The 22,147-nt window shown below is 33.8% G+C and overlaps 3 protein-coding genes and 2 non-coding genes across 9 annotated transcripts; 4 read left to right on the top strand and 1 right to left on the bottom strand.

Moving 5' to 3' along the window:
* The first annotated feature begins 438 nt into the window (after positions 1–438).
* LOC142532796 (mitochondrial intermediate peptidase, mitochondrial) lies at positions 439–7,022 on the top strand. Of its 3 annotated transcripts, XM_075639255.1 has the most exons (17): positions 439–648; positions 727–808; positions 965–1,017; positions 1,112–1,166; positions 1,522–1,660; positions 1,753–1,807; positions 1,971–2,193; positions 2,595–2,690; positions 3,020–3,139; positions 3,250–3,375; positions 4,053–4,208; positions 4,777–4,893; positions 5,303–5,425; positions 5,516–5,583; positions 5,872–6,007; positions 6,102–6,267; positions 6,438–7,022. In XM_075639255.1, exons 1-17 carry the CDS (start codon positions 488–490, stop codon positions 6,680–6,682), a joined length of 2,121 nt encoding a protein of 706 aa, XP_075495370.1. In that variant the 5' UTR covers positions 439–487; the 3' UTR covers positions 6,683–7,022. The 3 variants fall into 3 exon arrangements, with proteins under 3 accessions (XP_075495370.1, XP_075495372.1, XP_075495371.1); XM_075639257.1 differs by lacking the exon at positions 439–648 and having other exon boundaries at positions 749–808; positions 1,112–1,171; XM_075639256.1 differs by lacking the exon at positions 439–648 and having other exon boundaries at positions 764–808; positions 1,112–1,221.
* A 2,277-nt stretch (positions 7,023–9,299) lies between these two features.
* On the top strand, positions 9,300–10,773 carry LOC142533758 (protein LPA2). Of its 2 annotated transcripts, XM_075640645.1 has the most exons (3): positions 9,300–9,750; positions 10,344–10,506; positions 10,646–10,773. In XM_075640645.1, exons 1-2 carry the CDS (start codon positions 9,354–9,356, stop codon positions 10,487–10,489), a joined length of 543 nt encoding a protein of 180 aa, XP_075496760.1. In that variant the 5' UTR covers positions 9,300–9,353; the 3' UTR covers positions 10,490–10,506; positions 10,646–10,773. The 2 variants fall into 2 exon arrangements, with proteins under 2 accessions (XP_075496760.1, XP_075496759.1); XM_075640644.1 differs by having other exon boundaries at positions 10,344–10,773.
* A 4,593-nt stretch (positions 10,774–15,366) lies between these two features.
* Positions 15,367–17,621, top strand: LOC142533541 (PLASMODESMATA CALLOSE-BINDING PROTEIN 1-like). 2 transcript variants are annotated; one of them, XM_075640352.1, is made up of 5 exons: positions 15,367–15,630; positions 15,967–16,209; positions 16,326–16,362; positions 17,288–17,373; positions 17,422–17,621. In XM_075640352.1, the coding sequence occupies exons 1-5, from the start codon at positions 15,576–15,578 to the stop codon at positions 17,553–17,555; spliced, it is 555 nt and encodes a 184-aa protein (XP_075496467.1). In that variant the 5' UTR covers positions 15,367–15,575; the 3' UTR covers positions 17,556–17,621. The 2 variants fall into 2 exon arrangements, with proteins under 2 accessions (XP_075496467.1, XP_075496466.1); XM_075640351.1 differs by having other exon boundaries at positions 17,288–17,621.
* A 3,133-nt stretch (positions 17,622–20,754) lies between these two features.
* Positions 20,755–20,826, top strand: TRNAP-AGG (transfer RNA proline (anticodon AGG)). The gene has a single exon. It is a non-coding gene; the product is annotated as a tRNA-Pro (tRNA).
* Positions 20,827–21,200: 374 nt separating this feature from the next.
* Positions 21,201–21,274, bottom strand: TRNAN-GUU (transfer RNA asparagine (anticodon GUU)). Its single transcript has one exon. It is a non-coding gene; the product is annotated as a tRNA-Asn (tRNA).
* Positions 21,275–22,147: the final 873 nt, after the last annotated feature.

The raw sequence follows: 22,147 nt of genomic DNA, 5'->3' as shown, positions 1-22,147 counted from the left end.
AATCTATTTGACATGTTACTTGAGAGTATATCTTTTTTGAGACGATCTCACGAATCTTTATCCGTAAGACGGATCAACTCTACCGATATTCACAATAAAAAATAATACTCTTAGCATAAAAAATAATATTTTTTCATGAATGACCCAAAATAAGATATTCGAACAACGAAATTGATCTGTGAGACCGTTTCACAAGAATTTTTGTGGTTACTTAAATGTAATTAAAGAGTTTTTCTAAATATATATATGTATATATATATATATGTATGTGTGTGTAACTTTTTTATAAATCAATAATGATAGAACATGAAATTTTATTAATTTAGAAAAATATTAAATAATTAGTAAACTAATAATTTACTATTTTATTTTTTTAATTGACAAACATAAATTGAATTACATAAAAATCAAATTAGCTTGAATTGATAGAAGTTTCGCAGTCACTTGATTTACGGACGGAACAGAAAAAAAGTATTTTGTTTTCACCATGCGAGCTCTGCTCCGTAGACCGTCGGTTTATTTTAGCAGCTCAGGCCGCCTTCTACACTCCGCTAGGGCTCCATGGATCAAAGAAACTGGTATATATGGATTTGACCACTTGAAGACCCCGCAGGGGTTCCAGCGCATGGTTGATGATGCAATCGATCGGTAAGGAAAAAAAGTCTTGTTACTTTTTCCTATTTTTTTCGATTTCGTTATGTGCAATGTTTACACTTATTGTGCTAGGTCGAACGAGCTCGTTAATTATATCGCCGGAATGCCTTCAGCTCCCGAAATTATTAAAGCAATGGATGAGATATCCGATACGGTGTGTTTTCTTTAGCTTCTCAGTTTTCCCTGTATGGTGGATAGTGAATCATTGTTGATGCATTGGTGCATCTCCTATGAAACACACACGCACACTAATGCCAAATTTTTTACTTTCAATGAGAGTAATGTGCTTGGGGTGCTCGTTGTTTGGTAGGTTTGTACTGTTGTTGACTCTGCGGAGCTTTGTCGGCATACACATCCAGATATGTGAGCTCTTATTACTTAAGTGTGTGTGAGCTTATCTACTTGATTTTTACATTTGGTGATTTTTTTTCTTTGTGGGTTTTGGTTTTGTATCTAGGGAATTTGTGGAGGAGGCGAGCAAGGCATCTCTGCGCATAAATGAATACCTACATGTGAGGTGACTGCTGATAGTGGTTTATGTTCATCGTATCAACTTGGTGCAAGTTGGTAAAGCTTATGGCTTTCTCAAAATGATGGTCTTCTTTAAATGATTGTTGGAATTTTTGCTATCTACATCATATAAATTTTTTGTTGGATTACCGAGTCGGAAAGATGGTAATGATTTTCTAAGAAATTCCAAAATGGGATTTTTGCTATTCTGAATTGTTGATGTAGGGAAGATATAACGGGACTTTGGCACAGCTGACAAGCGTAAAGCTATTGAAAAATGATTTATGAAAGTATCTTATAATATCGAGCTTCTTGCATTTGCTTGTTTAGTATTATAACAATAATATTGTTTTGCAGTGTCTTAACTCGAATCCTAGTTTGTACCTTGCTGTTTTAAAAGCTGAGACCAATCATCACATGCTTACTGTAGAAGCTGCGAGGGCTGCGAATTATCTGCGCATTGACTTGGAGAAAGGTGGAATTCATCTCAGCCCTGGTATTGATCCTTCTCAAGTAGCTCTCACGTTTTCTTCTTCATATGCTGCTTCCTTTTTTATAGTTGACTTTTCAAATTCTGTCACTTGACAGAAAAGTTGGACCGAGTTAATCAGCTAAATATAGACATTGTCCGCCTTTGCAGACAGTAAGCACACATCTCTTCTTGGAGAAGATCTTACATTTTTTCTCATTATTTTGTGCTACCATTTAACTGTTTGTAGAGTCCCAATTCTGGAACTTATTCTGTTTGTTTTTTTGTCTAATCAATTGCAAATTATTTTGTGAGTAATTAATTGTCTCTTGATCAGGTTTAATGAAAACATTATCACTGACCCAGGTCATGTGGATATATTCCCAGCATCACGTATTCCAATAAATTTGCATCATCTTGCCAAACCCATCAACCGCCCTTCTTTAGTGGTCTCAAGGAGATCAACAGGATCAGATTGTAATTGGAAAGAGAGAGGATTTCGTTTAGCGACGGAACCTGATGCTTTGTGCTCTATTTTGCAGTTGGCGTCTGATTCTGAGGTACTTTCTACATTTGTTTATACTTCATAGCTATCTTGAAATGGAGTTTCACCTTCTGAGTAAGCCTCTAGTTTTCCCTTCAGATTGAGGGGAAAAATTTGTTGGCTGATGATTTCTTCTTTAAAAAAAGGTAATTAGAGCTGCAAATGGTATTTTCATTTTTCACTAATTACATTTTTAGGGAAATGGAGTTCAATGATTAGGATTCTGTTGATAGTTCGTAATCTATGTTATTTCCTTGTTTCTTATACCAATTTAGATGGGTGCATGGGATTAATTTTCAAGATGGATTTTTTTACAGCAATTTCTGATAAAAGCATTTATTCTACTTGTTTTTGTTTTTCATGACGTTATATCATCTTATTTTAAAAAAATGGTGATAATCTCTTAGACTTGTCCAGGTTAGAAAGTTGGCTTACGTCCAAGGAAATTCTGCTCCACGTGCAAATCTGAAAGTTCTGGATAAGCTTCTTGCAGCACGTCATGAGTTCTCCGAGGTTAGCAAGCACATTATAATAAACTTCAATTTTTGACTTTATTGAAGATGGAAATTATGTTTTACGGGTTGAAGTTGTGATAAGGGTAGGTACAAAGGTGGGTTTGTAATGTACCTAGTGAATGAAATCTAAAGTTGTGTGGAAAGATTACTTTTGAATATCACCATTTAGATTTTGTGATTATTTCATGGCGAAATGCATTTTTTTTGCTCACTACTCGCTACTGTTTTGCACCTTTTTTTTACTTGCATGTCAATTACCTTGAGCATATCTTGCAGAGAACTGAAATCAATACCATTTTCATTGTCATGCAAAATAATCATATGCAGATAATGGGAAGTAAATCTTATGCTGAATTCACTCTTAAGGATAATATGGCTTCATCGCCTGAAGTTGTTCGGTCTTTTCTTAGTGACATGAGTAAAATGGTCAGACTAAAGGCTGAAGAGGTACACCACTAGATAGTCCTTATATACAATAGATTAAAATTGATAATTTGTCTATTATTGCTGCAGGCATTTTTTTTGGCTTGACAGATTATTGCATATTGTTACTGTAGGAGCTTAAGAATATTTCAAATTTTAAGAGCAGCAAAGGTTTTCTATTTGGTGAAGATGTTGAGCCATGGGATGAGCCATACTTCACTCGAATGATGAAATCATCGACCCACAATTTGGATTTCTCAGTTAATTTGCTCTTTATATCTCATGTTCGTGTGGATTGTGAATTGAATATGCTTTTTTTTTATGTATGTTTGTCTGCAAGAAGCTCGGGCATTTGAAATTTCTCTGCGAAAAGAGTATGAATTTTTTTATATGGGTGTTTTATGCAAATAAAAGGTTTGGATAATAAACAACAGCCTGACGAACTTTTTATAGCAGAAAATTATGAATGAGTCACTTTACACGTTGGTTGAAATCTAGTGCATGTCCAAAAACGCACAAGTAATGCATTGAAATTTGCAGATGGCAATGGCTGTCAAGATAGTGAATGGAAATGTTATAAATAAACGGCTTATGTTTTGTCTGCTTATGCCAGTCAAACTAATTAATAAACCTTTTGATGGCATGCTCATGATTTTTATGAGTTATAAAATCTGTCTATTTCCACTACCCTCTACCTAGAGAGATTTGTAAAGTAAGGAGACAAATGTATGATAGGCGTTCCCAGCATTTTCTTATCTTCTAGTTTTGAACCGATATCGACTCAATCATGGTTATATTAGATTTCAATGCTATTATTTGTGAAATAGTCTAAGTTTGGTTTAGTAATTGAATACTCCCGTTCTGATTTTGGTGGTTTTAGATTTTATTTGGCTATTATTCAAAGGCAATGAGCTGATGTTGCTGTATAATTTTGTAGGTTGTTGCGTCTTATTTTTCCTTGCCACAATGCATCGAGGGGCTAAAAGTTCTGGCCAAGTCATTATTTGGGGTAAAATTTCAGGAGATTCCACTTTGTCCTGGTGAATCATGGCATCCAGATGTGCTGAAATTATCTCTTCACCATCCTAATGAGGTGCATAAATGGAGCCATCTCTTTGATATATGTACTCTGTGCTCTTCCTTAACCAGTCATTCAGAAATTAAATAACTATTAGCAAAATATATGATCTTTATATATCAAACACAAACATCATATGTTCCCATTCATGTTGCATTGCTTGGAAGTTTTATAGCCTCAATCTTCCCCAGTTAGTTTCTTTCATTTCTTCTGACTTTTGAGAGTAATAACTAATAAGCGATAACCTGCCAGTTTCATGCACCCGGTTGAATTATTATTGCCCAAAGAAGTTACATTTGCTTCTGTAACTGCTTATCTGCTAGTCAAGCATTTGAAGTTAATCTGTTGAGTGTTCTAATCTGTATACATAGAGCCGTTGTAGATCCTGGTAATACTAATTTTATTATTTTGTCTTCGATTGTGTTGGTTGAATATATGGAATAAGTGTTATGTAGCTCCAGTGCTCCACATTTCTCAGAAAGAAACGGAGTTGGTTTAGTGAATATGGCATCTACATGAATACATCCGCTATCTTTGAGCATAATTTCATCCTTAAATTTTTTAATTGTACACAATGATGCAGGGTAACTTGGGGTATTTGTACCTTGATTTGAAATCGAGAAAGGGTAAGCATCCTATCTGTGCTCATTTTGCTATCAAAGGGGGGCGCCGGATTTCAGAAATAGAATACCAAGTACCGGTATGCAAACATTTCGTCTGCCTCCTTTCTTTCTTTTATTTATCTATTTATTTATTTTACACTTATGTGGCAATGCCAATAAATCTGATACAATTGCTATTAAAAATATACAATTCATGAAGTTGGCATGTTCCTTGATTTGTGCTCACTACTTGTTCTTGCGTGGAAGATAATTCAAGTCAGAATGAATTTTGAAACAACTACTGGTATTATAAAAAGGTGAACATGAAAGGCAGATGCATATTTGAAATTTGTTTGGTGGACATTTCTGAATTACCAGCTAGTACAGAAGATGATTATTTTAACATATAGCATATACAATTTGGCAGATAATTGATACCGATCTGTGCGTTCATTATTTTGTCCTTGTGCTTACAGATATATTATCTCGTCGTTATTTTTTTTGCAGATTGTAGCACTGGTTTGCAATTTTCCGGGGTCAAACTTTGCTTCTGTGAAGCTTCATCATTCTGATGTAGAAACACTTTTTCATGAGTTTGGGCATGCTCTTCATTCATTGCTTTCCAGAACGGTAAAGTTTATCCTTTTGCCTAAGTCGAATAGATTTCACTTAAATATTAAGTAACACAATCATAATTTTTCTGAATGGTTTCTCTTTCAGGATTACCAACATTTTTCCGGAACCAGGGTTGTTCTTGATTTTGCAGAAACACCTTCAAATCTCTTTGAGTGAGTCGATTGTTGTTTCTAGGCCCTGCAACTATAAATGTACAAACTAAGACAACAATTCCGAAATTTTTGCTTTGTATGACACATGATTACTCAAAATAGTAAGTAAAATAATAATATTGAGGGTGGGTGGTCTTTTAGATTGGGCTTCATTTCCTATTGCAGTTTGAAAACATCTCAGACTACATGTCAAACATTGGTCTAAGCTTCATGCTGTTATCTGGTGGAAGAATAAAATCCCTATCTTGTGCATGATTGGCCTTTCTTTCATTTTATTGTGAATGACAGGTACTATGCTTGGGATTATCGAGTCTTAAGGACATTTGCAAAACATCATTCAACAGGTGAACTGATACCTGAAAATTTGGTAAAATCACTAATAGGAGCAAAAAATATGTTTGCTGCAACCGAATTGCAACGCCAGGTTTGTTGTACAATGCTCAAATGGATTAATCATTTGCTATGTCCATTACAGATGACACACTGACACACTTATCTTTTACCTGCGTCTTTTCCAGATCTTCTATGCCTTGATCGATCAAACACTTCATACAATGCAGCCCTCTTCAATCCAAGATACAATTTCCGTTGTTTCGGATCTGAAAAGAGAGCACACCAGTTGGAGGCACGTGGAAGGAACTCATTGGCACACACGATTCAGTCATCTTGTTACTTATGGTGCAGGTACTATTGAGCGTTCTGGATATTCATCTGCCTAATACATTAGTTAGTTTTAGACATAACAGGTTCGAGAACAGAAATTATGCACATCTACCATCTAGTTTGCTTGTTCGTTTGTATTTAGAGCGCTATAGCTGCACTGAAATTGGTTTTCCTTTTCTTTAAAATTGCAGGTTACTACAGCTACCTGTATGCCAAATGCTTTGCTGCAACAATATGGAAAAAGATTTTTGAGGAAGACCCATTATCAGAAGCTGCAGGATCTGCTCTAAGATCGAAATTCTTGGAGCATGGTGGAGCCAAGGATCCAGCCATCATATTGAAAGACCTTGTAGGGAATTCTGTGATAAGAAATCTGGATGGAGGCATTATCCCTGACATTACGAGCCTCAGCGAGGAGATGAAGCTTGTGAACTAGAGATTAAGTGCAACGATATTCAAGAAGAAATAGAGGCCGTTTCTTGAACAATAAGACGGACGGGTGAACAGAAGGGCAAAGTTACATTGTTCGGAGAACATAATTTGACTGAAGCATCTTGGCAAGCGATGCAGTAAGGACAACTGAGTTAATTGGCTGGGATTGAATTGATTTTGATTTCTTGCGTTGTTTGGGTCGCTGATATTTGTATCATCATGTATAATCTATAAAAGGTAGAAAATTTTCTCGACTTCCATGATGAATTCGTGGGCCATTACAAACTCAGGTGAATAGGGGCATAAGGCATTCCACTTTTTGACTAGGAATCAATTTATTATATTTTTTTTTTTGCGGCTGTAATATTTATGTTTTTTTTAATATATATAACTCTTATGAAATTCAGAGATTGTTAAATTTTTTTATATAAAAAATCATCTATTACTTCTAGGGGTGGGTACGGTACGGTATAAAAAAATACACCTGTGTGGGGGCCCCAAAGTACACCCAGTTCGCATGAGTGGTCCGGGCACCGCTGCCGCCGCCCCCACCGCCGCCGCCCCCAAAAAAATTATTGTTAAAATCAAAATCAAAATTGTAGATATTCAAAAAATAATATATTTATATGGTACCTACAATTTTGGTTTTGATTTTAACAATAATTTTTTTGGGGGCGGCGGCAGCGGTGCCCGGACCACTCATGCGAACTGGGTGTACTGTGGGGCCCCCCACACAGGTGTATTTTTTTATACCATACCGAACTACGGTACCGTATACCGTACCGAAAATATCGGTATGAAATTTTTCCATACCGATACCGATATCGAAATTTCGGTATACCGCACATGCGGTATACCGAAATTTCGGTATGAAAAAAATTCATACCGGTACCGTACCGACACCGAAATTTTTTTCGGTATACCGAACTTAAATATAAAAAATAATAATAATAAAAAATTACCGAAAAAAAAAATATTTCATACCGATACCGAACATTTCGGTACGGTCATACCGTACCGAAATGTTCGGTATACCGATTTTTTCGGTAAGTTCGGTATTTTTTTCGGTACGGTATTTCGGTATTTCGGTATTTTTTCCCCCCCCTAATTACTTCTACATGGAAAAATTTCATACCGGTACCGTACCGACACCGAAAATTTTGCCGTTATACCGAAAAATGTCGGTATACCGAAACACATTTTTCGGTATACCGACATTTTTTCGGTATACCAGAGTTAAATTTTAAAAAAAATAATAATAAAAAATTATTTTCGGTATTTTAGTATATACCAAAATACCGAAAAAAAAATATTTTATACCGATACCGATACCGAAAATTTCGGTACGGTATGATACCGTACCGAAATGTTCGGTATACCGATTTTTTCGGTAAGTTCGGTATTTTTTCGGTACGATTTTTAGGTATTTCGGTATTTCGGTATTTTTTCTCACCCCTACTCATTACAAATCCATAAAAAAAATTTGTAAAAAAAAATCATACATAAATAATTATAAATAATATAACTCTTTCAAATTTCATTAGTCATGTGAGGGACGGCGAATCTAGACTAGGGCTGTCTTAGGCTCTAACCCAACCAAAGAAAAAAATTCTCTGTGAGTTTTTTAAAACTTCCTAAAGTCTAACCTTCCCACGTCCAAAGCCCAACCCACCAACTTTGTATCAATTTCGAGCCTTCCCCAAATTTAATTTCCTGATTAATCCCTGATTCATACATAAATAATTATAATTATAAATAATTTAATTATTATAATATATAAGTCATTATATCATTTCAAATAATATAAATATTTCAAAATTAAAATAATATAATAATATTTTTTGTAGACGCCTGGGTTTTGAAATTTATATGTTTTTGGAGTAAGGTATCTTGTGAGATGGTCTCACTTTTATCTGTGAGACGAGTCAACCCTACCGATATTCACACTAAAATATAATACTCTTAGGTCCCGTTTGGTTGGGGTGATTAGGTGGGTTTATTTTTTTAACCCACATAATCACATGTTTGGTACGTTTTTTATTTAACCAAGTCAATCCCTCCTATAAATGATTAGGTTATATTAGATGTGATAAAATAATCACTCCTTACCCCTTACGATTATTTATCTCACTCTTAATCCATTCTATTTTTTCAATTTTACCCTTCTCCTAAATCCAAATTCCAAACTCACCACCACTCCCCTCCACCGACCGCCGGACGACCACCCCCTCCGCTTGCCGACCGCCGCCGACAACTACCACCGCCGACCACCCCCTCCTCCTGTCGGCCGATAGCCGGACCGCCGCCGCCGCTTCCGGCCGGCCGACCACCATCGACCGCTGCCGCCACAAAATTGGAAGGGCAATTTTGACAATTCATCAAAAGATTATTATTTATCTCATTCTTAACAATCATACCAAATATAATATTATTTTATTATTATCTACTTCAATAATTCTTTTTATCATTTCTATCTTAATCATTTCATTATTTTATCCTCCAACCAAACGTAGTCTTAGCATAAAAAATAATATTTTTTCATAGATGACCCAAATAAGAGATCCGTCTCACAAAATACGACTCATGACATCGTCCGAAGTCTCCTTTTGAGATACTCAGGCGCGGTTGGGTAATGTAATGTTCAACCAAAAATATCTATACAAAGTAAACTGAGTATGGCGCTAATGTTCCACTACTCCTCATCTCTATTCACAAATAAACCGCATCTCCTCCACAAACCAGACCTTAATCCCACCAAATTTTCCGTCAAATCTCTGCAAGATTCTTCCACAGAAGAAGATACTTCGAACCCATCTTCCAAAAATCCCGGAAACTCGTCTTCCGGAAGGGGATTCGGCTCTTCGGCTTCTGCAGATGTTCCGGCCAAGAAGCAGCAGCTGAAGGGGAAAAGAGACGTTATCCGCCGAGATCCGGTGGAAAAACCGAGCTTCGCGTCGCCGCAGCAGGCGGGTAAAGTTGAGGGACTGACGAAGAACGAGAGTGCTTTTTTACTTGCTTGGTTGGGCCTCGGCGCGATAATTCTTATTGAAGGCATTGCTCTTGCTGCCTCAGGTGTGGTTTTGATTATAGCAATCAAAATACATTTTTTCATTGCTGCGATTAGGTTGAAGTTGAATCCAGTTCTTTGATACTTACAGTCCGTATATGTGTTGGCAGGATATTGTTTTTTCGCGGTGTTTTTTTTTTTTATTTTCTTGTTACTATGAATTGAGGCTGTGGAATTTTTTCTTTTATATGAGAAATTTATGTGAATGTATTAGATTCAAGGTGCTCACTCCTGTTTCAAGACTCAAAATGCTGTAGAATTAAGGTATTGTTTTGCATTAACTTAATGTCTCCGAACGTTTAGAACATATCCGGAAGACCGGAATTCGTCAAGCTAAATTTTTTTTAGCAAAACCAGGAGTTCATGTGTTTTGATAAAACTAATATATCTTATGAGAACTAGCCACCTGTTTAATTATATGTAGTTCATATATTTTGAGAACTAGCCCTCATCAGGTATACAGATCTATGCGAAGTGCAGAATCTGTATGTGTTGTTTGCATACACATGTAATGACCCGATGATGCATCATTTTGTCTTATGATGAATCAATGTCTCAAAACTTGCAGCTTGTGTTGTGACATCATTGTTGCTTGCAGGTTTTCTACCCGAAGCATGGGATGACTTCTTTGTCAAATATTTATATCCATCTTTCACCCCAACTGTCTTCTTGTTTGTTGCCGGAACAGTCTCATATGGAGTTTTAAAGTCTTTGCAAAACGAAAAATCTTCAACCGAAGACTGAACCTGCAGAATGATATCGTGCGTTAATGAATTACGACTCCTTTGTTCTATCCTGCATTTTCTTTTCATGCTTATCATGTTAATGAGTATCACTTGACATGATAAGATTTTTTGATGAGAAATCACGACTAAGTTTTTTCCTTTCATATCAATGCAGCGTTTCTCCATATGGTTCATCCATCGATTGTTCTTGCTGTCATTGTTTCTTCCGACCTTTTTATTTATCATCATGTATTTATATCGAAAGATTGACACTTACAATTATAATAGATTGACATTGGTTTCTGTTTTGTCTTATTTTTTGTTTTATAATGGTGAAATTGTTATCTCTAAGTAATAGGTTTTTACCATGTTACAAATCCTTTAATTATCTGTCTCTGTCACATGGTTCCTATGTCAAAATTTTCTTCGTTCATTTATTAAACATCCTGGGTTAGGTAAGAAATGTTGTTTGGCTCTGAATTTGGAAGTTGCTAATATGACAAATTGCAAATGTTTCATCTCGAGTCTTTTCTTTACTTCTTACCGAACTATTAACTACTAAAACCTTTAACATTTAAATCCCCCCTCATAGCACTATTTCAGCTTATTTCTCTAGCAGCAAAACTATGTATTGAAAGTGTTAATTATTTTAACATCCTCAGACCTTGTTGGATGCAAGGAAAACTTTGATGCCAACATCTTTAGCAGATTTAGTGCCACGTGTTGTACAAAACTTTAAAGAATCATGAAAACCTCATTTCATGGCTACTGGAGATTTTCATGGAGGGTTCGATGATGATTGATTTTTATCTGATAGTCGAAAGTATAAAAATATATTTTTTTAAAAATAAATTCTTCATAAAAAAAGAGATTTTCATTGAGTGGCTGTCCCTTAAGTATTATACTAATTCCACTTATTATTCAGCATGTGCTGCTTTAAGAGTGGACAACTCGAGATGAAACACTTGTAATCGGAAGTTCAGTAATTACCAGCATTCTTTTATCAAAGCACTAAACCATCTTATTCTTTCCGTTAGCCATTTGTATAAGCTTAGAGCAAAGGTAACCTTTTGCTGTTTTATCATGATTTTCTGTATGTCTAATCTCTCTTATGGCAGCTGCTGTTCTGTTTGATGGATTAACTATCTGTCACGCCTCGAGCCTACGAGGCACGAGCATCAGCAATACTCTTGAAAATTTAGCGACAGTACTTAGCCCTAACAATATAAAACTCAGAACTGAGTTTTATTCATTAAACCAACAGTTTTACAACTTTTAAACTGAAACAATAATAAGCATAAAAATATCTCAACTGAAATTGAATGAAACGTGTAGGAAATTTCAAAACAGCGTCAGTCCAGCAGATTCACCAGCCCAAAATGCCGCATATTGTTTTCTTCCATCTCACTTTCATCTTGGAGACGAAGTCAATGGTGAGTGATATAGTCGTCGTTTCGTAAAAAAAAACATGTTTTTCTATACTTAAAAAAATAATATACCAAAATTACGTAAAAATATATTTGAAACATGAACTGAAATAAGTTTAAAAATTATCAACCGATTTCTCTAGTTTCACCCTACTATAATAGTTCATAAGTTTCTAGTTTCAACTTAATAGAATGGTAAATATCTCAACCTTTGTTCAATCTCCAATTTAGCCAAACCAAGTCTCTCATTTATTTCATTCATAACAAAATTATTGTCAATTACTATCATCGATCGAAATAGCCGGTCCATTCTTTAGATTTGCATAACCATGTACAAGTGCCTTGTTAATCAATCTTCCACTCCCCATTTGAGTTAATAAATATTTGGATGATCATCGTCCCCATGCAAAAACGTAATAACGATGTCATAAAATTTGAACGACTTAACATATATATTTAGATGACGTAACATATCAGGTGGGAGACTGAACACTTTATTGGGTGAGTGAAATTTTAGTGTTGGAGGACTGAACAATTAAGGATGAAATTATATATATATATATAAAATCTTTTACATTATTTGATATTGAGAAAAATTGAGTCTTGTGCTAAGAGAAACAATGACTACAATGTTGTCGTCTTTAAAGCAATTGAGTTGAACGAAGATGATGAAAACTTTTGACACAAAGGAGAAACTTTTCTTAACAAAAAATCACAATCCGGGCTTCCCAAACTCTAACATTCTGATGCTCGACTCTCTCTCGCTCCTCTCAAGCATTCTCGAGCTCTCGCTCGCCTGCATCTCTCTCGCTCTTCTTACACTCTACGCTAGCATGCCTTGTAGAGCAATAATAAAGATTATGATGAATCATATCTATATTACAACACAACTGACTTTTTGCCAAACTAAACATTTATCTTCGAATCTTGCTAGGATTCTAAGGTTAGTTTTCGCTGTTATCCATGTTGCAGTATACTCCATCTTGATATGTTTGTGTGCTTGTGGGGACCCGGACGCTAATTCATTCCTTAATCGTCTTTAGGAATAATTCAAACAATTATAATAAACAGGGTCTAAATTTTTTATTTTTTTTAAATATAAAGCGGAAACGTAATATAATTCAATTCAGATTACATACTAAACATAAACATATAAATCTTGTATTATCTACAAGAATTCAACTAGGTTCAACTATATATCAGTGCTGAATCCTAAGTTGCTTCGAAGCCCGGATCTCCACGCTATCTAGTCCAGCCTCGTTCTCTTCTTGACCCTGATCCTATCCCACCTGTTGTCATGCACACACACAAACAAGACAACAGCCGGATAACTCCGGTGAGAATTACATTCTCAGTATAAATCATGTATACATGCAATCATAACAACAATATAAAAGCATATAACAGATATTTCTAACATGTATTCAAATCAGAATATAAATCCATATCAAGAATAAATCCTATTCTAAACATGTACCATCATCAGGAACATAACTCATCATGTACCATATTCAGGAACATAATCAACATAAATCAATATAACTGTCAATTAGACTCATGACTCCACATTTAAGACTAGACTCAATCCTAGTCTAGGGATCCCGGTTTCCAGAAGTTAGCATTCCCATATCGACCAACAGTAATAGAAAAGACTCCAGTTCTATCCATGTCGATAGCGTATCGATCACCAGTAGTAGAAGAAATACCAATTCTATCCACATCGATATGGTATCGATCACCAGTAATAGAAGAAGCTCGTATTCTATCCACATCGGTATAGTATCGATCACCAGTAATAGAAAGAACTCCGATTCTATCCACATCGATATGATATCGACCATGAGTAATAGAAGAAGTTATGATTCTATCCACATCGATACGGTACCGATCACCAGTAATAGAAGAAGCTCCAATTCTATCCACATCGATATAATATCAATCTTCAGTAATAGAAGAAGTTATAATTCTATCCACATCGATAGCCAAACATCCGGTGACAGACTTTGACACAATCGCCAATACACTATCTTGTGACATTGTGCAATGTGCCCGTGGCGATCCCACCACTATCAGGCACTTCTGTCACAAGATTACTCGTCTAATACCTGCTGTCTATCAATCAAGAGAACAAGTATATCAATCAAATCAATACAATAAGGTAAAGTATGTGATTTAGGGAAACTCGAGCCAAACCTCACTCGAGTTGTGCAATCCCAACTCAACATTAATTTATACATTTATCTTCTCTGTCCGACGAAGACGAAGTATCGAAGTCAACTCTGTCCATATCCAATCTGATAATAACAAATCTTATATCAAACCTCAATCAAATCAACTCCGAAATTCATAACAATTCCATAATCAGTCTGTTTCTTAATCTGACTTCGATTCTATGATGTCTAACCTATCAAGAACATCATATATGAATTCCATTCAATTCTGACAACATCATAATTTCAAAACATATCAAAACGTAGTAAAACTTACGTCCAGTTGTAGCCTACGTCGATAGGAACACAGTACTGAAGTCGGATTTAAAATCGGAAGGACGAATTTCTCACAAAAGGCGTAAGGATTTTCTATCACTTTCCCCTGACCCTTTTCTCGCTTTTCTTGCCAAATTCTGAAGGGAATTGCATTGTATATATATATATACACACACATTCACGCATGTAAAGCAAATGGCTCATCCTACATGCAACACGTCTCGCGCATATGCGCGACATCACTCGGCGCATATGCGCGAGACACCATTTCTCGGCGCGTGTGTCTCGGCATCTCTCGCGCTTATGCGCGCCTCACCTCGGCGCATATGCGCGAGGTTCTCTGGACAAAACATACTACAGCTCGCGCATATGCGCGCCATCACTCCGCGCATATGCGCGGGATCTTCTGCCCAACTCGCGCACAGCTCGCACATCACGTCGCGCATGTGCGCGAGTGCGCACATCCCTCGCACCTAATTCGTGTCTTTTCTCGTCTGTCTCGGTCTGATCTGTTCCGTCTTTAACCACCTCTCACTTACCCATAATTCGTATTAATTATTGCCAAATCATTTCAGATTAATCTCAGATTACTGTAAATAAAATCTCGGACCTTACAGTGCGGCTTTTTGTTCCAACAAAATCTAGTTCAATCCATGAAGGAAGAAAAAAGAAGAAGAGGAGACGATCGATGGTGAGAGGGAGGAAAAGGAAACTTATCTCACGTTTTTGCCTTTCTAATATAATTTTTTTTTTCTTGAAAAAATAGAAGGTCATTTGACCAAATTTTCAATTATAAAGGCAGATGATTTCAACTAAAAATTTGCTCAGGGCTACATGCATTTTTTATTCCCCCAAGATCACAACCGTTTGAATAGAAAGCCCACACACACGCAGACAGGCAAGTTCATAACATAGTATAAAACAGTTCCGAATTGATGACGAAAGACTTTTTGGCCTTGGATTCCTCAAACACGTTTCAATTAATTAACTGACCACAAAAAAAAATGTCAAAATTGGGACAGATAGAAAAGTCACCATTAGGGACACTTTTCCTTCTCAGCTTCCTCCTGTCAAGAATCTCCGTTTCCCCGCTACTCCACTCTTTATTTCAAACCTGTATCTTCTCTATCTTGGATCAAATTTATCCATCTTGGAGTGAAAATTAAGGTTTTTTTTAAGGGTCTTGGAGGATATGGCTGTTTATGTGGTGTGTTTATTGCTTCTTTTAGCCATGGTTGGTTTTTCAGGTGAAGCTCTTGGCTTTCGAATTCTTGAGTTCAATGTTTTCTTTGGGAGGTCCGATATGTATTTGATATTATATATCTATGGTACTGTTCTATTATGCTATATTAGAAGTTAGAATAAACTATTATATGAAAAGGTAAAAGAAAATAGAAAGTTCCGATTCTTCCCTTTCTTGATCAGGGGCAACTAATAAAGTGTTTGCGAAGATGTGATCTTTTTTCCATTTTCAAGCATTTTCTATGTCTTGGGCTTTAACTATAATTTCATAATCTAGAAAAGGGATACTATTGTTCTGACCTGATTTTTTTTGTCCATTTATCTTGATCTTTGATTTACAGATGCAACTTATTGCCTATGTAATACTGGATCCAGCAACACAGTTCTTCAGCAAAACATAGATTATGCTTGTGGAAATGGAGCTGATTGTTCAGCAATCCTCCCAAATGGAGCTTGTTTTCTCCCAAACACAATCAGAGATCACTGTAATTATGCAGTGAACAGTTATTATCAGAGAAAGGGGCAAATAAATGGGAGCTGTGATTTTAAGGGCAGTGCCACGGTCTCTCCAACTCCTCCTTCTAGTAAGACTCAAAACAATTAATCATAAAAAATATAGAAGCTTTTTATTGTTTCATCCTTTAAATAGGACTAAACATTGTTCGTTTGTTTTGCTCTATTTTTTGTTGATAATTTGCAGATTTAGCTTCAGGATGTGTGTATCAATCTAGTCCCAGGTCTCGTTTTCTCATTCTCTTCTAGAAACTTTGGATCATATTTTGAATATTAATATCTGATAAAAGTGTTAGGGAGTTTGGCAAATATATATATGAACTGCCTGTCGGGAGAACTCATTTCATTTATAACTTATGAACATGATACGGGGCAAACTCAGTGGACGGACGAACAGTGGATTGTCTCGCCTCTCCTCAAGCAAAAATGCAATTTTACCCAGGAAAAATAGAATAATACAGTCTTTTTCTTACTTATTTACCAAAATAAGTATATTAAATTAGGAAAAAAGGATAGATTTTAAGCTCTTTCAAAGTTCCCTTTAGGTAAAGTGAAAGAAGCTCAAAACTTAGTGTACTGATAGTGTGAAAACTCTTGGATACTTCTGATGGTTATTGCTAATAAAATAAGTTGCTATGATTTGTATATTGCATTAGGTGATGGCTTCTGCTAGTCTGTTAACTTGTTTAAAATCTTCTAAGATTCTTTCCTGGAATAAAAAAAAGGCCGGTAGATTGGTTTTCGGTGTAAGTTAATATTTCACCTTCATATGCTTCCAATACAACCCCTAATGCATCTGCTTGATTTCATATGAGCTGTCATGATGTTGATGCATGAACTTTTATTCATTTGTCTTCTTTTTTTTTTAATCACCATTATTGCTGCATCCGAAATTCTGATGCAGATTCTGATTCAGCTACCATATTAACTCGAAAACTAAACTTATGACCTGATCCATTGTTCATTTAGTATACTTATATCGATTTAGGTCTTTCTCATGGTAAGCAAATAAGAAAGTTATGCCACCATTTTAGCTTTCTTAGACATGCTATTTGGTTTTAGTCTTTTGGCTATAGCTCTTTTACAACAACAGGTTCTTGTTATTTACCTACAATAAATCTTGCTTTTTGTTCGATTATTATAATGTAGTAATGGAAACAGCACAGCTCCACCATTCAGCCCCGGAGGAACACCTCCAAACGCCCCACCGGGTTCTGGCTCATTCTCCCCACCAGGTTCTGGCTCATTCTCCCCACCAGGTTCTGGCTCATTCTCCCCACCAGGCTCGTTTGTACCTCCAAGCGGTTTTGACAATGGTTCTGATGTTACATTATTATCTCGAAGCGTTGCTACATCTATACTTGCCTGTTTCTCGGTAGATTTCTTGATTTATGGCTTGCTATGGCAAAGGATTTGAAGGGATCATGGCTTATAAGGAATTGTTTTTATTTTATTTATTTTGATCGATACACAATTCCACTTGCCTTCGTTGTTATATTCTTCCCCCCCTTTGGAGAAAAATGAGATGAGAAATTATACACCTTTTCATTGGTTATTATTATTATTATTATTATTATTATTTGAAATAATAATTTAATGAAAATTGCGACCACATGACAAAGATTCATGCTTTTGTGTCCAACTCTCATGTGCTGAAGTGGTCCATAGTGGCTCTGGCTAGTGCTATCAATTAAATAGCATATAGTGACATTTGGCCTAATTAGACTTGGTGCGGTATACCTAACCAGGGAGCCCTTTTCGTCATTATTTATTTTTGTTATTATTTAGGTAGTTCGTTGCTTCGGATTAAAGATGAAAACGAATCAAGTCGGTTCACGAGTTCTTTTGTGTCGACCTAAAAAATATTTGATATGTATTTGAAATTATCGAACTTTTTTCGAATCCCAACGCATTTTATTTGATAGTTCATGAATCGATCACGAGTTTTAATTATTTATTGATTTTATATAATTATACATTCATTTCGTCTCGCTCGGATAGATCATAGGTCACCTTTCATTTTTCATTTGTTTACAATATGTGCAAAATTTCTTCTATTATTTTCTTGTACATTCCTTATTTAATTTGAGGTTTTGTAATTAACTACCTATTGAAAATATAGCAAGCTATTTATATAGGCAAAAACTTGTGTGAGACAGTCTCACGGGTCGTATTTTGTGATATAGATCTCTTATTTGGGTCATCCATAAAAATTATTAATTTTTATGCTAAGAGTATTACTTTTTATTGTGAATATCGGTAGGGTTGATCCTGTCTCACAAATAAAGATTCGTAAGACCGTCTCACAAGAGACCTACTCATTTATATAAACACTCGTTAAATAAAGAAAAAATTAGAAAGTTGTTTGTATAATCGATGTTTTGAATTAGTTTCTTAGTTTGTTTGAAAAAGAAATCTAACGTACATATAAATATATCACTTTCAATTGTGAATTTTCTTATATGTCCTTGTTCATTTAAGTTGGCCAATTAAATTATTAGGTTATCATAAGGGTTTTTTTTTTTTGTAATTCATTGTCCATCTTAAATGAATATATACATTAATACACATTCATCTTTATTTCTTAAATTTTATGCCAAAAAATTATTTTTTTACATTTCCTTGTTCATTTAAGTTAGCAAATTAAATTAATATGTCTTTTTAAGGGTTTTTTTGTGATTCATTGTCCATCTTAAATAGATTTGGACATTAATTCACATTCTTTTTTATTTTCTAAATTTTATGTAAAAAATTTATTTATTTACATTTCTTAGTCAATTTTTGTGATTCATTGTCCATTGTCTATGTGTACTACTCTATTTAAGTTACACTTCAATTGTGAATTTCCTTATATGTCCTTGTTCATTTAAATTGACCAATTAAATTATTAGGTTATCTTAAGGGTTTTTTGTAATTCATTGTCCATCTTAAATAAATTTGGACATTAATACACATTCATCTTTATTTCTTAAATTTTATGCCAAAAAAATTAGTTTTTTACATTTCCTTGTTCATTTAAGTTAGCCAATTAAATTAATATGTCTTTTTAACGATTTTTTGTGATTCATTGTCCATCTTAGATAGATTTGGACATTAATTCACATTCTTCTTTATTTTCTGAACTTTATGTAAAAAATTTATTTATTTACATTTCTTAGTCAATTTTTGTGATTCATTGTCCATTGTCTATGTGTACTACTCTATTTAAGTTACACTTCAATTGTGAATTTCCTTATATGTCCTTGTTCATTTAAATTGACCAATTAAATTATTAGGTTATCTTAAGGGTTTTTTGTAATTCATTGTCCATCTTAAATAAATTTGGACATTAATACACATTCCTCTTTATTTCTTAAATTTTATGCCAAAAAAATTAGTTTTTTACATTTCCTTGTTCATTTAAGTTAGCCAATTAAATTAATATGTCTTTTTAACGATTTTTTGTGATTCATTGTCCATCTTAGATAGATTTGGACATTAATTCACATTCTTCTTTATTTTCTGAACTTTATGTAAAAAAATTATTTATTTACATTTCTTAGTTAATTTTTGTGATTCATTGTCATTATCTATGTGTACTCTATTTAAGTAAATTTTAGTTTTGATTTTGGTAAAATTCACTATTCTGTTAATTTTATTTTTATTGTTTTCTCCATTTTGAATGAAAAATATTTTTGTTGATTTATCATTTAAGAGAGCTGTATTATGTCGCGGATTGAAAAATGTCATATAAATAAGTAAATATATATGATTTATTGTCATGATTTATTTTTATGTATTGTGTTTTGATATATTTAAATTGATAAATACTTATAAACATGATGTTATTCAAACGACTTTAAACATTATCTAATTCTCGTGATTATATTTTTCATTATTAGTCACCTACGTGCATCACACGTGTACATTCCTAGTAAATCTATATAATTGGGACGAAGGTAATAGTTAATAAATATATTTTGATTATTTATTTTTAAGCAATAATTTGAATAATTCACTAACATATTTGAATATTTTGAGTCAAACTCATACTGTAGTTTTAATTTGAGTTGAAGTTGAGCAAAATTTTTTAAATAATTTGAGCTTTCAAACCAACTTGAGCTCGAATATATATAATTTAAACATTAAAATTTTTATCATATTCGATTCGATTCGTTTATACCTATAATATGAAGACCCGATATTTGTTTAATTAAAAAAATGGGGAAAACCCCTTTTTGCATAAGTTTACTATATATTATCTAACAACAAAATTATTACATGTGTCCATCTTCGCAACTTTTCCTCTATGGAAAGCTAAAAGCCTGACTTTTAGCGTTTTATTATTATTATTATTATTATTATTTTGCGGTAAATTGTTTAATTACACCTTATTTATTCGTCTCTACCATTGTTGCATACAAAATAAAATTTTACTTTTAAAATTTGTGTACGAGCCTAGTTAAAATAAAAAATTAAAATTTATCTTATTTTTCTTTTGGATTTTCATAATTACATTTTTATTTCATTTGATACAGCAAACAGTTTAAATTTAGACCATGACCGAGGATTTGTGCAAATCGACTGATTTAGTGTTTATAATAAATAAATAAATTCAAACAGTTATAAAATCAACTGGGCATTTGGTCTAGTGGTATGATTCTCGCTTAGGGTGCGAGAGGTCCCGAGTTCAATTCTCGGAATGCCCCTCCTTTTATTTTTCCAAATCATGGATACGACGATAAATCAATATATTTAGATAAGATAATGATATATGATATCAATTATTTGTAAAACTTGAATCAAATATTGGACGGCAACAGTGCTCGGGTTATTGCTGTAACTCTTAAAAGTAATATGGATTTTATGAGTACCTTTTTTAGATGTCCGTTCATAAAATTTGATGAGATTAAAATGTTTTATTTACCTTGTAGAAAAATTAATCCTTGTTTAAAATTGAAAGGCATGTGTTCCACGGAGACTTTCATAATAAATTTTAATTTTGAATTTATTTTTCAAATGAAAACTATAGGAAAATTTAAAGCAAAGAGGAAAAACAAAAAATGAAGAAAAGACCGCACCGCGCTAGAAGGAGGGCTTGAACCTCCGACCTTGTGGTTAACAGCCACACGCTCTAACCAACTGAGCTATTCCAGCAATTGGAATATGCCCACAATTTTTATTTTTTTAATCTACACAAAAGTGTAATATTCCATAATCTGCAATCAAGGCCATATTCGTGTCATTATAATATATATATATATATATATATATATAGATATATGTTATAATCATGGACAGCATAGTTATCGTACCAAATATTTTGGTCAATTTTAATATTAGCATCATTGTGAACATTATGATGGTTAAGAAAAAGAATTAAATCATTTCAAAAAAAAAAAAAAGAAAAAGAATTAAACAACTGTGAGTGATATACACTTGGTGGTGGTATCAAGGCTTCGATCAGGTTCTGCGGTATATATTAAATACATTTTAGGAAGTCATTTTTTTTAAAGATATCTGATCAGATTCATTTTCATAAAATATAGTCTATAAATTTTTTTTATAACAATTTATTGTGGTGTGAAACCCAAAGGCATCTTGGTAGAAATTTTGGGGACACAGTCAACTAAAGTTTAAAATCGGGAATATTCTAATATTCTGACGTTAGCGAGTCTTCTTCCCTGTTTTAATAATTTTTTTGTTTTCTTAGCTACATTCCCTTTTATCGATATATTTTATATATAAAGTAAAATAGAATATAATGATTTAAAATAAGATGTTATGTATTCAACTTCTTATACTTATCAAATATAAAAATTATAATATATAAGAAAAATAAATGTCAAATACATTCAACATAACAAAAATGAATAAAAATATATATTTTTATGGTCTCAAATATATATATTTAGAATATTATTGAAAAAGGCCAAAATATATTTTTTTAAATTTTTTTTTAATTTTTATTTAATAAATATTTAAGATGTCTTAATAAACTACAAGAATACAAAATTTAATAAACATATA

Source organism: Primulina tabacum, chromosome 18 (assembly GCF_025594145.1).
Source record: "Primulina tabacum isolate GXHZ01 chromosome 18, ASM2559414v2, whole genome shotgun sequence".
Classification (NCBI taxonomy): Eukaryota; Viridiplantae; Streptophyta; class Magnoliopsida; order Lamiales; family Gesneriaceae; genus Primulina; species Primulina tabacum.
This window is presented reverse-complemented; position numbering and strand designations above follow the sequence as displayed.

Bases quoted from the DNA above. Each gene is read 5' to 3' on its own strand.
- LOC142532796 (XM_075639255.1), top strand. From the start codon at position 488: ATGCGAGCTCTGCTCCGTAGACCGTCGGTTTATTTTAGCAGCTCAGGC. The intron at 649-726 runs GTAAGGAAAAAA...TTATTGTGCTAG, and splicing joins GTTGATGATGCAATCGATCG to GTCGAACGAGCTCGTTAATT. The intron at 1,018-1,111 runs GTGAGCTCTTAT...TTTTGTATCTAG, and splicing joins CGGCATACACATCCAGATAT to GGAATTTGTGGAGGAGGCGA.
- LOC142533758 (XM_075640645.1), top strand. From the start codon at position 9,354: ATGGCGCTAATGTTCCACTACTCCTCATCTCTATTCACAAATAAACCG. The intron at 9,751-10,343 runs GTGTGGTTTTGA...TGTTGCTTGCAG, and splicing joins CATTGCTCTTGCTGCCTCAG to GTTTTCTACCCGAAGCATGG.
- LOC142533541 (XM_075640351.1), top strand. From the start codon at position 15,576: ATGGCTGTTTATGTGGTGTGTTTATTGCTTCTTTTAGCCATGGTTGGT. The intron at 15,631-15,966 runs GTGAAGCTCTTG...TTTGATTTACAG, and splicing joins AGCCATGGTTGGTTTTTCAG to ATGCAACTTATTGCCTATGT. The intron at 16,210-16,325 runs GTAAGACTCAAA...GATAATTTGCAG, and splicing joins CTCTCCAACTCCTCCTTCTA to ATTTAGCTTCAGGATGTGTG.